At 37.4% G+C, this 13,694-nt stretch overlaps 1 protein-coding gene across 2 annotated transcripts in view; it reads right to left on the bottom strand.

Moving 5' to 3' along the window:
- Window positions 1-1,641: 1,641 nt before the first annotated feature.
- The window catches only part of elk3 (ETS transcription factor ELK3), a 59,115-nt gene continuing 47,062 nt past the window's right edge, over window positions 1,642-13,694 (bottom strand). For both annotated transcript variants that reach the window (XM_016993738.2, XM_008110837.3), the window contains one exon: window positions 1,642-5,903. In XM_016993738.2, coding sequence (XP_016849227.1) covers window positions 5,805-5,903 — 99 coding nt within the window. In that variant the 3' untranslated portion in view covers window positions 1,642-5,804. The remainder of the gene's footprint in view (window positions 5,904-13,694) is intronic.

Raw genomic sequence — 13,694 nt, 5'->3', positions numbered from 1 at the left:
TTGCAAGCCTTGCAAATCCAATTTATTATAATTAAACATTCAATTTTTATACCTATTTTAAATTCCTGTGGTCACATAAAATTTCTTGGACATAAAAAGTCACAAGTAGAAAGGTTTAAGCCCTATTTTAAAGGACTGATAGACTTGGTTCAGACTATGGTTTATTAGTTTGGACATACATGTACAACCCAGGGATCATTCCCTGATTCAGATGTCTCATCTGAGTAAAGTATGGTTTGACAAATTTGTATCCGTACTTATCAACTAAAAAAACTGCAAGTGAGATCCTACTGAATACGTAATTCCATGGCATTTCCTGCCCTGACTCCCCTACTTACCTTAAGAGCCATTGGCCACAGTCAGCATAGGAGGCCTGTTCCGCTGCTGATTAGACAGTTCCAGTGAGAAACATAGGAAGAACTTCCTGGCATAAGAGATGTTTGGCAGTGGAATATGTTGCCTCAGATTGTGGCGGAGTTTCATTCTCTGGACATTTTTAAGCAGCGGCTAGATGGCTGTCTTTTGGGAGTGCTTTGATTGGGTTTCCTGCAAAGCAGAATGGGGCTGGACTGGACTGGTCCTTGCTGTCTCTTCCAATTCTATGATAGAGGCTGCGACAATCAGAAGCAGGCTCCCTGCCACAATCCCTAGTTGCAACTTCACTTAGTGGTCCGAAGAGACTAGTAACCCCATTCTGCTACACTCCAATAGCAGCAGGACAGCCCTCCATTGCTCAGTACAGCTGCTGGCTATAAATGTAGAATTGCAGGGGGCGTATAAGATTGTGGCACTATTGTTACCATTGTAAAATAGAACAGTTACAGATCCATAACTCTAGGTCTGTAAATACAAGACAGGATGTCAGCCTGCATTTTTTGTTGTTGTAGAATTCCTTGAAGTACAATACAGGCATTGTGGAACATTGTCACTTGAACCTATTACAAACATTTTCTCTGAATTGTAGCTATTTGCCAGGTTTAGGATTTTACAAACAAAAAACAGACAGTACCAAAATTGGAGTACTTTAGTATTGCTGCTAGTCCAGTGTATTGTTTACCGTCTTCCACCAGAAAGCATGCTGTTTTTAACCCAACCACAATGTGACATGCTGTAGTTGTGAGTAGGTTCACCCCATTCCAAGGAACACTGAGATGCTCACTGGAGTCAGGAAGTACACAAAATACTCATTATACTCTAGCCTTAACCTCGAACGTTAATCCAAACCTTAATTATTCTGATAATAAAATATCAGATGACTCATGCACTACATTTTTTAAAAAAAAATAATATTGAACAGAGCAGAGAAAGAAGAAAAGAATGGGACAAGGAAGGGCATAATATTTCAATGATGGAACAAACCATCATTTGCTGAGAGCCGAGCCAACAAAATATAGTTTTTATGTCTAGTTCTCTCTGCTGTAAAGTCCCAAAATGGAATTCTGACTGGAATTTCTAAAAAACAAAAACCTTTACAGTCAGTAGAGGAGGGTGGGGTATGAGATCATTGTGATTATACATAACATATTTTAAAGATGTTACCACCTAGTACGATTATTTGCAACACCTTATCAAGAAATTCTGCTCTGTAAGCAACAATGGAGCTGAAATGTTTAAGCCTTCAATAATTCCACTTATCATATGTATATGTAATATTTTTAATTTTTTCTAAAGCATTGTACAAATATCACTGATCCTCACAACAGCCCTGTGAGGTAGGTTAAGTAAATAACTTGAAGATAATTCCAATGTTTACAAATGCAAGGAGTGAATTAAAATAACCAATTAAAATAAACCACAGAACTCAGATTTAGAAGATCTATGTCCTGGAGAAGCAAGAATGTTGAATGAATATTTTGGCCTGTTAATACTCAGTCCCAACCAACTACAAGGATGCCTTTAAAGATCCAAGAAATGCAACTTGTAACTATAAGCAATTTTTCTTTTTTCATGTTTTTGACCTTTTTTTTGGCCCACAGTATACGTTAACATGTGCCCAGATAGATATTTTAATTCATTAAGATTCCGTTGCGATCAATAAATGCTTATTTTGCACCATTTTCCAGAAGGAAAACAACTGCACTTTGGGACAGTGGAGATCATCATCAACTTACATGTAATTTGCTTTCATTGCTTTCTTTTCTTTCATGTTTCAGCATGCAGTTGAATACTCCGAGAGAGGGTGAACTCCATCTTTTTATTTTAAAACAGCCTCAACAATGGATGTTATCTTACATCCACATTTCTATACAGAATTCTATATAGATTCCTTTCACAATCTATCTCAAAAGTTGGGAAAGTTGTGTATTTGGTCAACTATTTCTAGGATCGCCTGATCTTAGTAGCTTGGGATTCTGGAAGAGCAATCCAAAAAGTATTTTCCAAGCCTTGTTTCTCTCCAGCCCCAGGAAACTTGATCTTTACATAATCAAGCAAGAATCACAGCAGCTTTGGTGTCTTCGATTTTTCACACAAGAAGTGCATGTTGAGAAGACTGCGCCTTTATTCTTAGTCACATGGTACCCATGGAAAGACAATAGCAGTGTATTACCAAGTGGTACAACTTCTTGTTAAGAATTTCTGCTCCACAAGTAGCAATTTAGTCTTGAATGATACCACTTGCCGCACAATATGATCTCAACTTTTCACTTGGCAATCTTCCCATAGGCATCATTTTGGTAGACCTTTTGTCCAAAGCTCAGCATTTATTCCTGTGCCATTTTTGAACATTTTACTGCAAAACTGTGTAAAGAAGAGTGATACTAATAACATGAGTTAGTAAAATTCCCTTCATTCAATGACACTTCAGACCAAAGGACTGTAGGAGACCAAAAAGTGAGTTCTCTGAGCTTTCTAGTTCAGTACAATAATCATGAGCTTTAGAAGATAAGAAGGTGAGTGTAGCCTTTAAAAGCAACCAAACATTTATGCAGGTCAATAAACTGAGCTGGACTTCATCTGGTTAGTATTAGATGAAAGACAATGGAGGGTTAGGATGGCTTTGAGTTATTGGATATGTTTCTTGTCCTTTACAAAGTTTACATGATAATGCTGATGACAGTATTAATGTACATATATGTATGTTTAGAAATAAACATTTTAGTGAGCCTCAGTGATTTGTACAAAACGAATTGGGTTCTAGTTAATACATGAAATAAATGGCCTGGATTATTTATCTTGGTCCATTTGAATGAGAAGGAACCTCACTGAATCCCACACACTATTTGATATACACATTTGTGAACTGAAGAATGAAGCCTTGCATTTATCGTTTGTGACATTTCTTTCAAAAATCATTCTAGGGACCATTCATCTTTTCACAAGAGCTTTTGATGCAGTGTTTCATTGTGTTTAGCTTTCTATATATAGTTGATTTTTAATGTACATAAATGCATAGCTCATGTGATCCATTTGTTTATTTACAAACTATTCTGTATGCAATGCCCAGTGCTTATGGTATAATTGGTCTAGTTTTTCTTTTCTTTTTTGAAAGATTAAGCTCCATAGACCATTCACACCAGTACAATTCCTAGTCTGTTAAAGGCTGTGCAACAAGCAACTAATTTACTGCTGTTTTTGTGCTGAAATTGCTAAGACTTAGGATAGTTCTCGATCTAAAAAACCAGAGGCAGAAAAGGATGGATTTTATGTTTGGTCTTTATTCTTATAGAAATCCTTTTGTTTGGTCCTTATATGTTTACGAAGTTCAATGCTATCTCATTAATTTAAGCATATTATAACAACTAAATGGCTGTTTTAACAATGTTATGTTTTTCCATGTTTGTAACAGCAATTTTGGTTCCATTATAGATTGAAGAATATGACTCCACTGTATGAAAATAAATGTAGGACTACAATTTAAAATACATTGGGAAGGAAAATGACAATCTGGATCAACATGGAAAAGTATATACTTTCCAAATACTCCCAGTAACATGTCAGTAGAATTCTATGTGAGTGAGTGTTTTTTCAGGTACATAAATTGATACCTTTGAATTGAAGCAATATGCAGGAATGGAAGAGGGTGCTGAACATATGCTGGCAGGTAATATATATGCGTGCAGCCAGCCCCTCATATTCACTGGGCTTAGGGGCTTGGAGCCCCCATGAAACTGAAAAACTGGACACTCCTCCAGGAATGTCTAGGTCTTCCAATGTGACACTATGTCAACTGCAATGGAAGTTGACCATAAGAGTTACATTGGAGCACCTAGAGAAGACCCAGAGATTCCTAGAGAAAACATTTTAATCAAATTTGCGAAGTTAAACCCACAAACATGTAGGACACACTGTACAAAACTGTCAAATCTAGAGTAGAGAAAAATCAGCTCCTTTCTCAAATGACAAATGTTCCAACAAGAAGAGTAGACCTCACAACTTCAAGCAAGGAAAGTACAGTGATAAGTGATATTTTGTAGTTTCTTTCAAAACAACAGCACCCACACCCAGAGAGGTTTCAATTTTACAGCCAAGAAGACCAAATGTTCATCACTTCAGCTATCATAACAGTGATAAGAGTGTTTAGATTTTTACAGGTCAACAGGACCAGCTTTTTTCAAGCCAAATTTCATTACATTGTACATAAAGTTCCCTACCAAAGTTTACATCAATTCTTCAGTTAACAGTGAGAAAATGGCACAAGTCAGAATACTTCAATGTTTTCCATATTTAGTTATAAGAAGTTCATAAAATACATAGAGATAGGATTTCATCCAAGTTACTGGTGATGGACATGAAATCACTTGCACTTATATCGGCCTACTTTTGTGTTTCACTTTTAGGAAATCAGTTCATGGCATTCTAGAAAGTGGCAAGCTTATTCCCTCTGCCTTCAGAATTCTAAGTTTCTGTTTGTTGTTAAATCACTGTTTTTTTAAAAAAAATTCTACATGCGGTCTATAATTTTTTTTAAAACTACACAAACGTTTTGGCGCTGCAAAAGTAGAACCGCATGTGTTCCTGCCAGATTCACAAAGCTCATTGAAACTTTATCTGTACAGTGAAGTAAACAATGATCAGTATATCTTTTCTAACAACCTGATCAAGAAATGAAATGAAAATGAATGGTACTGAGCAAGGTTATATCCTCTAATGCCCTTAAAATATGTTATAAATATTTTAAAGCCATTTTCCTCTTACCTTAGAGAAGAATTCAAGCACCTAGATCTAAATAGTGTTCTAGTCTTAAACACACTTACTGGCCAAAACATTCATTATGGCCTCTCAATTCAGCGTGGAATTAGGAATCTTTATATAATGGAAAAGCACTTAATTCAAAATTACATTAATACAAGGCACCATACGGCCTACTGCAAGGGGAATACGGAAATACAAGCATAGGGGGTTGTTGGGTCCTTTTCAACTTCCATCTTAATACTGGAAAAATATAAATCATTTATATAACATTATGCAAAAGAAGGCACAGCCGGTTATAGTTTACATAAGCATGACGCATAATATGCAGAAATACAAGACTTAAAAGTTTCACATCCTTTAGATATTGTTTCGAAATCTACGAAGAAAGGTACTTCAGTAAGAAACAGTGTTCAACACTTAGAGAGCAAGAATATAAAAAATTATAACTCATTTTAATGCACAACAGAATTCTTCTAAAAAAACACTGTTTAAAAATGCTAAATAAACATCATACAAGTAGATTCATCCAGGTAATGAAAAGTGCAAACCATAGTAAAAAAAAGGGGGGGGGAATTTCATCGTGTCCTCCTGGCATTGCCAGAAAAATGAAACTCATCGGAATGGCTGTGTAATAATCCAGTTTGTTAGTGAGTCCTTCATTTGCTGAGATATCAGGATTTATGAGCACTTGGAGAGAGGAGGACTGGAGAAGAGGCTCTATCCAAGCCGGGAATTTGCATTGGGATGTGGCCATTGAGCAAACTCGGGAACTGCAAGAGGAAAAAGAACAAAATTAAGGGGAAAAAACCATTAGACTTAAAGCTATGCTAGATTTCTTTCTTTTTATGTTACAACAAAAATAGTTTTCTCTTTGAAAAGGATTATGTCCTATTGCAAATTTTCAATCAAACCATTCTTTGAACTTCCACATACTGTATGCAAGCAAGAAAACCACAGTTTAGCCATTGCTTCTTTATTATTTTCTTTGTGATCAAGCTCATAATTCATTGCTACTTTATTGGTGCAGTAACTTTTGGAGATGGACCTGTGGCTGTGTTGGTTTGTCAGTTCATACATTACATCATACTATGGTTTGCCAATTCAGCCATTCAATCAGAATACCATCAAGTGTTGTGTGCAATGATTTGAACTGAAACAATAATTTTGCCGTTTGTAAGGATGTTTGCCAAAGGTTTATGTATTTTTCATATAATTTTTTTTTACATTTGAGTCAAGTTTTATATATAAACTCAAGGAGACCTCAGTTCAATACAACTCAGTATCTTGGGTGAGAGCTAACGTAAATCATAGTTCCAAGTTTAAAGATAACAGTAAGCTGTGATGAAATCAAAAATAAAAATGGAAGCTTTCACTCGTTTCATCTTATATACAGAAGGATATGCACAAATCCTAAGTATTAATTTTTAACAAGACAAGCTGTCTTGACATTCAGAAACAGCCTTTTAAGAATTCATTAACCCTTACAAGATTTTTACCTGCAGTATGAGACAATTAATACTTTTTATTATTTTTCTGCAATTTACGCAAAAATCTCTCTGAAAACTGTGCCTGTTTCCTTTCTGAAGCAAAGCAGAGCCACACACCAAGAAGAGGACTGTCTCTGATAGATCCAAACAACATCAGAAGCCACTACAATGTTTTTGCTTTTAAAACGTCCTTGCAATAATTTTGCTACATAGTTTGCACAAACATCTACGAATGTACAATCTTTGAAAACAAAAAATGTCTTGTAGAAAAGATGATTTCTTGGCATGATTTCTTATCCTCAAATCCCTAGTGCTTGGAGAACATGAACTGTGTAGGAGTTTATTCGCCATCTCAAGTATTATCTGAATCAAGCCCATGAGATGCGTGGCATCCTGTTAGGGTCAGAATAGAACAAACTCAAATTACACTTTGAGTGGAGAAATATTCAAAAATATACTATCTATATCTGCAATATAAACTACTATTCTTAAGAATGTTATGGATGATATAATACAGTATTTACATGATTTGTAGGACAACCCTTAAACTTGTAGTCTTAATACAGGAATATGGACACAGGAATTTTGTAGAAGCTAAAAAGGTTTGATTGTGGCCAATGCCCAGGTGAATTCTGGGAACACTTCATACCTCATGTTCCACAAATAATAATAATAAACTTTATTTGTACCTCACCACCATCTCCTCGAAGGGACTCGGGGCAGCTCACAAAAGCATGCAATAGAGCAACGTTATACAATACAACATGTATAAAAGCATAAATTAGTAACAATAAAATTGACCCAATTACTTGGAACAACAATAAATTTAAAAGAACTATAAAAACCAGCAAGTTATAAAATAGCAGTTAAATATTCTATCAATCCCCATAAAGTGCATGTGTTCAAATTGCTAATCCTCAAATGTAGTGAATTGGCCCTAATCACTAAACATGGTCAAAAGCTTGTTTTAAAAGCCATGTTTTTAGATGTCTGCAGAAAACTTGGAGAGTGGGGGCTACACTGATCTCTTTAGGGAGGGTATTCCAATGCTGGGGAGCTACCACCAAAAAGGCTCTCTCATCCCCACCATCCGTGCTTGAGCCGGAGGTGGGACCGAGAGGAGGGCCTCCCCAGACAATCTTGTGCCAGTTCATAGAAGGAGACATGATTTTGAAGATAGGTTGGATCCGAACCATATAGGCCTTTGTTGGTAATAACCTGCACTTTGAATTGGGCCCGGAATCTTATCGGCAACCAGTGGAGCTGTTTTAATAGGAGCGTAGTATGCTCTCTATAATCAGCCCCAGTTAGGAAGAATAGAAACTTAAATAATACAATGATAGAACAGATTATTATTATTATTTTATTGTATGACACAGCAAACAAGATAGACATGCTGGAATTCATATCACAAAATCACAAGTCGAACACTTCCCAAGTGTCTAGGACTGTGTGATGTATTTTCGGATGATGCACGCAGATCCCAGTAGGGTGGCCTTTTGCAGTTGACTGATCGTAATTTTGTCAATGTCTGTTGTTTCCAAATGCCGACTGAGATCTTTTGGCGCGGCACCCAGTGTGCCCATCACCACTGGGACCACCTGCACTGGTTTCTGCCAGAGTCTTTATTATTATTATTGTTATTATTATTAAAAGGCCCATGCCAATAATGGCGATATATCAGAATCAGGTATCAGAATGTAGACTGCATTAAGACTCACTGTGCATTAAGACCTCCTAGATATTTTCCTTATGGTGGCCCTTGACTTCTGTGTCAACTGACTTTTGCATCACAGCTGCAATCAAAACATATCAACTTTTCCCATCATTTCATCTATAAAAATAGGGACACTCATGTATTTTCCTGCCATTTCTGTTCTTGTAAAAGTATTACTGTCATAACCCAAACCCCAAAATGTAGTGCTAAAGGGTTTCTCCATTTTCTGTTGCTGTTTTGAATTATGCTGCAATATACTGCCTTAAGAACAAATGTGTTGTTTTGATTAGGAAAAAAACACAGATAATCCAATATGTTATTCACGGCTCAAATCAACCTTACATGTAAAACTGCAGAGGATGTGACAAAGCGATACAATGCATGAATGTAATGCCATGTGCCAGAAACATGCTATTGGGTCCTTTCAGTCTGGTCTAAAAAGTATGACATTTTGGAATACAGTTCCTTTGGCCAGCTGTTGCTGCCCCAGTGTCCAATTCCTTCTAGAGATGTATGGAGCAATTTCTTGGTTCTACATTAAGGCTCTATCAAAAGCTTGCTATTGTTTGCTATGTTTTGAATGACAAATTTTCACCTATGACATTTTTGAAAAACAGTTACGGAGCTCTAGTGTAAAATGCAGTTTCACTGATCTACTAATGCACTATAACTCTAAAAAAAAAGAGAGAGAGAAAAGCAAGGAAAGGAGCCAATATTCTTGCAAGTAGGAATAAGTGTTGCTGGTGGTACAGAGAATTGCCAAAAAAATTCTGGGACAACAGCAGTGTTGTTTGGATACTTCTAAAACTTTAAAATCACCAAAATCTACAGCAACAGGCAAAACAAAGATTGGGGCTTACCATACTAAATTATCAAGCAATTGGCGACTGATGGACATATACAGTGTTCCCTCACTTATTGCGGGGGTTACGTTCCAGGACCACCCGTAATAAGTGAAAATCCGCAAAGTAGGAATGTTATAATTATTTTAATATTTATACATTATTTTAGTAGTTATACACTATTTTAAGTCTTGATCAACCAATCGTGTGTTGATAAATCGCCGCCTCCTCCCATTGCTGCTTGGGCTCCTTTTCTCTCCCTTCGGTTTCTCCTTCCTCCCTTCCTTAGGCTGTAAATTGTAATTTTTTATGATTTATAATATTTTTTTAGAATTGCGAAGTAGTGAGGGAACAGTGTACAGACTATCTACAATATGGCAAATTGTCTTCATTTGCCTAATAAATAATAGTTTATGCATATCATAGCCCTATCTCACACGTTTTCCACTTGCCATGTATTGTCACATTTCTTGCTCTGAGTGGGTTTTGTCTGTCTGTCTGTCTGCGTGTTTGACCTGTAAAGATCCTGGTTTGAAATCAACTGGTTCAGCCATATGATATAAACACTCGCACTCTGTAATTGCATATGAGTTCTGGCTCCAACGCAGTGAGATGCTTCAGATGTCTGAACTCCAGTTGTGTTTTCTTGCTATTGTTTGGGCTTCTATCGCAGAGTAAACTGCAGCTCAAAACAAGTCTTTCGTTGCCCTAATTATGCTGCAAGCTTTCAAATCCAGAGCAAGTTAATTATATTCCCCAAGAGGCTCTGCCAATTAACCTAAGCCACTGTGAAGTAAGAGGGCTGTTGCAGGATTGTCTCCTATCCTTATGCTGGGAAACAGAAGTTGTTTTACCTGAATACCAACTTTAGAGGGACTGTTTCGCCGGTCCCACTCTGTCTCTTTATGTGCCAAAACATGGTGTTTAATTTTCCTGTAACCACCCTTTCAGAAAATGAAGAATTTCAGGGAGAAGGCAAGCAAGCAGCAAATTGCATTACACTGAGCCTCATTTGTCACTTTCCAGCCCTAGTGATCATTGCTATTTAAATCCCATGGCTTCCATTTTTGGAAGACTGAGGATCATGCTTGGGAATAAGCAAGCTCTCAAGGATGTTTTCTCTTCACTCCCTTCATCTTCTTCATTCTATGTATGTGAATTAGTGTTTCACTCATTTTTCATCCCGCCTTACAGGATTACACTGGACTTCAAGCAAACTCAAGCCCCATCTACACTGTGATATAATGCAATTTCAGAGTGCAGTTTAACTGCACCAAACTGCATTATATTACATTGCACACTCATATAATCCATAAGCCGCCATGGCGCAATGGGTTAAACACTTCTACTGGCTGGACCGCTGACCTGAAGGTTGGGTTGCTGACCTGAAGGTTGCCGGTTCAAATCTGAGTTCCCATCTGTCAGCTCTAGCTTGCGGGGATATGAAAGAAGCCTTCCAGCAGGATAGTAACACATCCGGCTGTTCCCTGGGCAACGTCTGTGTAGATGGCCAATTCTTTCACACCAGAATGTCAGCCCAGGTATATAATAATAATAATAATAATAATAATAATAATAATAATAATAATAATAATAATAATAATAATACTTTATTTATACCCCGCCACCATCTCCCCAACGGGGACTTGGGGCGGCTAACATGGGGCCATGCCCAGAGCAATACAATATAATAAAATATAAAAACAGCAAATCATACCACAATTAAAAGTAATACAATAAATGATAATAGACATTACATCAAGAAATCAAAGAAACAGTAAAACAAGGGCAGGCCGCATGAACACAAAGATAAAATATGCAACAGTCAGGAGTGCTTACTATCAGCTTCAGCTGATTTGCCAGCTGAGTCCCTTTCTAGATTTGGAGGACCTGAAGATGGTAGTGCATGCACTGGTAACTTCATGGTTGGACTTCTGCAATTCACTTTGTTTGTTTGTTTGCTTGCTTTGCTTTGTTTTGTATCCCGCCCTCTCTCCCTCGTTGAGGGACTCAGAACGGCTAACATACAGCAACAATTGGATGCCATTTCATATAAATAAATACATGCATAATCTATACAACTAATAATACGTGATAAGACATTAAAACAATAATTAAAATAAAAACTGCCTCCGTCTCATTGCCGTATTCTACAACCATTGCATTTAACCCAGCTTAACAGTTGCCTCCCCCAACAGCTTCCTTCCAAAGGAAAGTGTGTATTTGTTTTCTAAAGGATAACAGCGAGGGAGCCATTCTGATGTCCTTTGGGAAGGAGTTCCAGAGCCGAGAAGCCACTGTTGAGAAGGCCCTCTCTTTCGTTCCCACCAGCTGCACCTGAGAGGGCGGTGGGACTGAGAGTAGGGCCTCTCTAGCCAAACGTAGGGCTCAGGCAGACTCGTATCGGGAGATGTGGTCGAATGAATCTTAATGCATGTCCTTTGTTTAATCGGTGTTTTGTCTGTTTTAATATGTATTTCATAGAGATATGTTTTAGTATATAAATTTTATGGATGTATGTTTCAGTTTGTGTATTTGTAGTGTTTCTGCTGTGTTCATGTATTTTAATTGTTTTGTAACCTGCCTTGAGCCATGAGGAGAGGCGGGTAAGAAATGCAATTATTATTATTATTATTATTATTATTATTATTATTATTATTATTATTATTCTCTAAATACTTGAAGGTCTGTCCCAAGGTGGGGCTGCTCTGTTCTCTGCTACCCCGAAACGTAAGACCAGGTTCAATAATTTGAAGTCAAAAGTAGAGATTTTGATTGAACATCAGAAACAATAAGAGCAGTTCAGCAATGCAACCAAATGCCAGGAGAGTGTTGGGGTCTTCTCCGTTAGACACCTCAATGTCCCCTGAGGCCCCTTCAAATACTATGATTCTAATAGTCTCCAGGTGCCAAATATGTGTCTACAATATGTAGGATCCTGCTTTGCCCTCAAAACACCTTTGTTTAAGGAAGGCTTTACCTGTAAGGACAGAGGAGACAGTTCTTAGCATTTCTTTGCAGTGAAATACTTTCTGAGTTAGGTCAGATTTAAGTTCAGCTGCTTTGCCACTTCTTGTCCGATTCACACAACAGGCCCCTTTTCCTATGCTAATAGATTTGTCATCTTGGCCTTTTTCTGAGCTACATATTAGTCAAATGAGGCCCCTTGACAAGATGGATCTGGATCCCCTTTTCATTTCCAGTTACTACTAACAGTTGCTGGATGCACTTGACTCTCACTACAAGGCAAGTCATGGATGCTTCTATCTGATCCTAGCTGGATGTGTCTGATCAAGTAGAAATTATGAAATGCTAAAAATAAAGAGTTTATGTGAGGCAAACCAGAGCCTCAGGATTGCTACATAGAAGGTCATGTTGTAAGTAAGAACAGCTTCTGTAGCTCAGTGAAGATATATAGCAACCTGGAAGTATTGAAGCACTCCGATCCAGAAGCTAAGCTGCCCAAGATGGAGTCCAAGTTGGTTTGGGTTGACAGTGTCCATCTCCTTCTATATTTGTGGGGCCCAATACACACTGTATGCTTATTCTCTCCCTGGCTTTATCTCATGGGGTTTTGTGTAAGCATCTGTGTGTGAATTCACACTTCAGCAAGTATGTTAGGAATCTTTTTTGTACTACTCGAGCTTCTATTAAAAACACTATCATGCTTTCTGTCATGGATATGAATATTTACCTTGATAAAACATATATTGTCAATTGGGAAAATGGTTTTCCCTTTTAAGGATTTTCCTTAAACCTTCCCTTTTTGCTTAAATGCTATCCAAATTCATTAAAGATCTTCTGGCCTGTATTTCAACTGTAGTTAAGTATCTTCAACAGAAGGTGAAAAAACTATCAGACCAACATACAGTTTGGGCGATGGAGTGCCTTCCAATATATAGTTGCTGCAAATTCAGGTATACACTTTTTGAAGGAAAGAGAGGTTGGCAATATATCCCTGGCATGATTGTGAGCAGCAAACAGCTGCCAGATAACCCTTATTAATCCCTTATTAATGCAAGTCATTTTGTCAAGGGCACAGGTGAATTCTCCCTCCCATGACATTTTCTTCAGTCTCCAATGTCTTGCATTGTTGTAACTTAAAACTTCAGTTGCGCATTTTGAAATATAGTTCAGGCATCCAAGAGAACACGCTTGGCAAAGTTACCAAGGGAAGGCAAGCACAGTAAATGTAAGAGTATGACATATTTATAATTATTCATGTTCTACTCTCTACGATGCCAATGTTTCACTTTGGGAGGCAGAATTCTTATTTGGGAGGTAATGATTTCATTCCCAACCCCTTATATAAGCACCTCTGCATTTTTCAAATGATAATACAGAAGTGATTACCAAGTCAACACATGTGATTACTTCCAGTCACAAAATACCATAGGAATGTTACAAATGCTTCATTTTAAGAGTTGCATATTTTGCAACAAGGTTCTTGACTATGGTTATGCATCCATACATAATTCAAGAATACTGATACCTTTCTTCCCCCCTCATTTCTAA

This window comes from Anolis carolinensis, chromosome 5, assembly GCF_035594765.1.
Source record: "Anolis carolinensis isolate JA03-04 chromosome 5, rAnoCar3.1.pri, whole genome shotgun sequence".
Taxonomy (NCBI): Eukaryota; Metazoa; Chordata; class Lepidosauria; order Squamata; family Dactyloidae; genus Anolis; species Anolis carolinensis.
The sequence above is the reverse complement of the archived record's forward strand: the minus strand, read 5'-3'. Positions and strand labels throughout refer to the sequence as shown.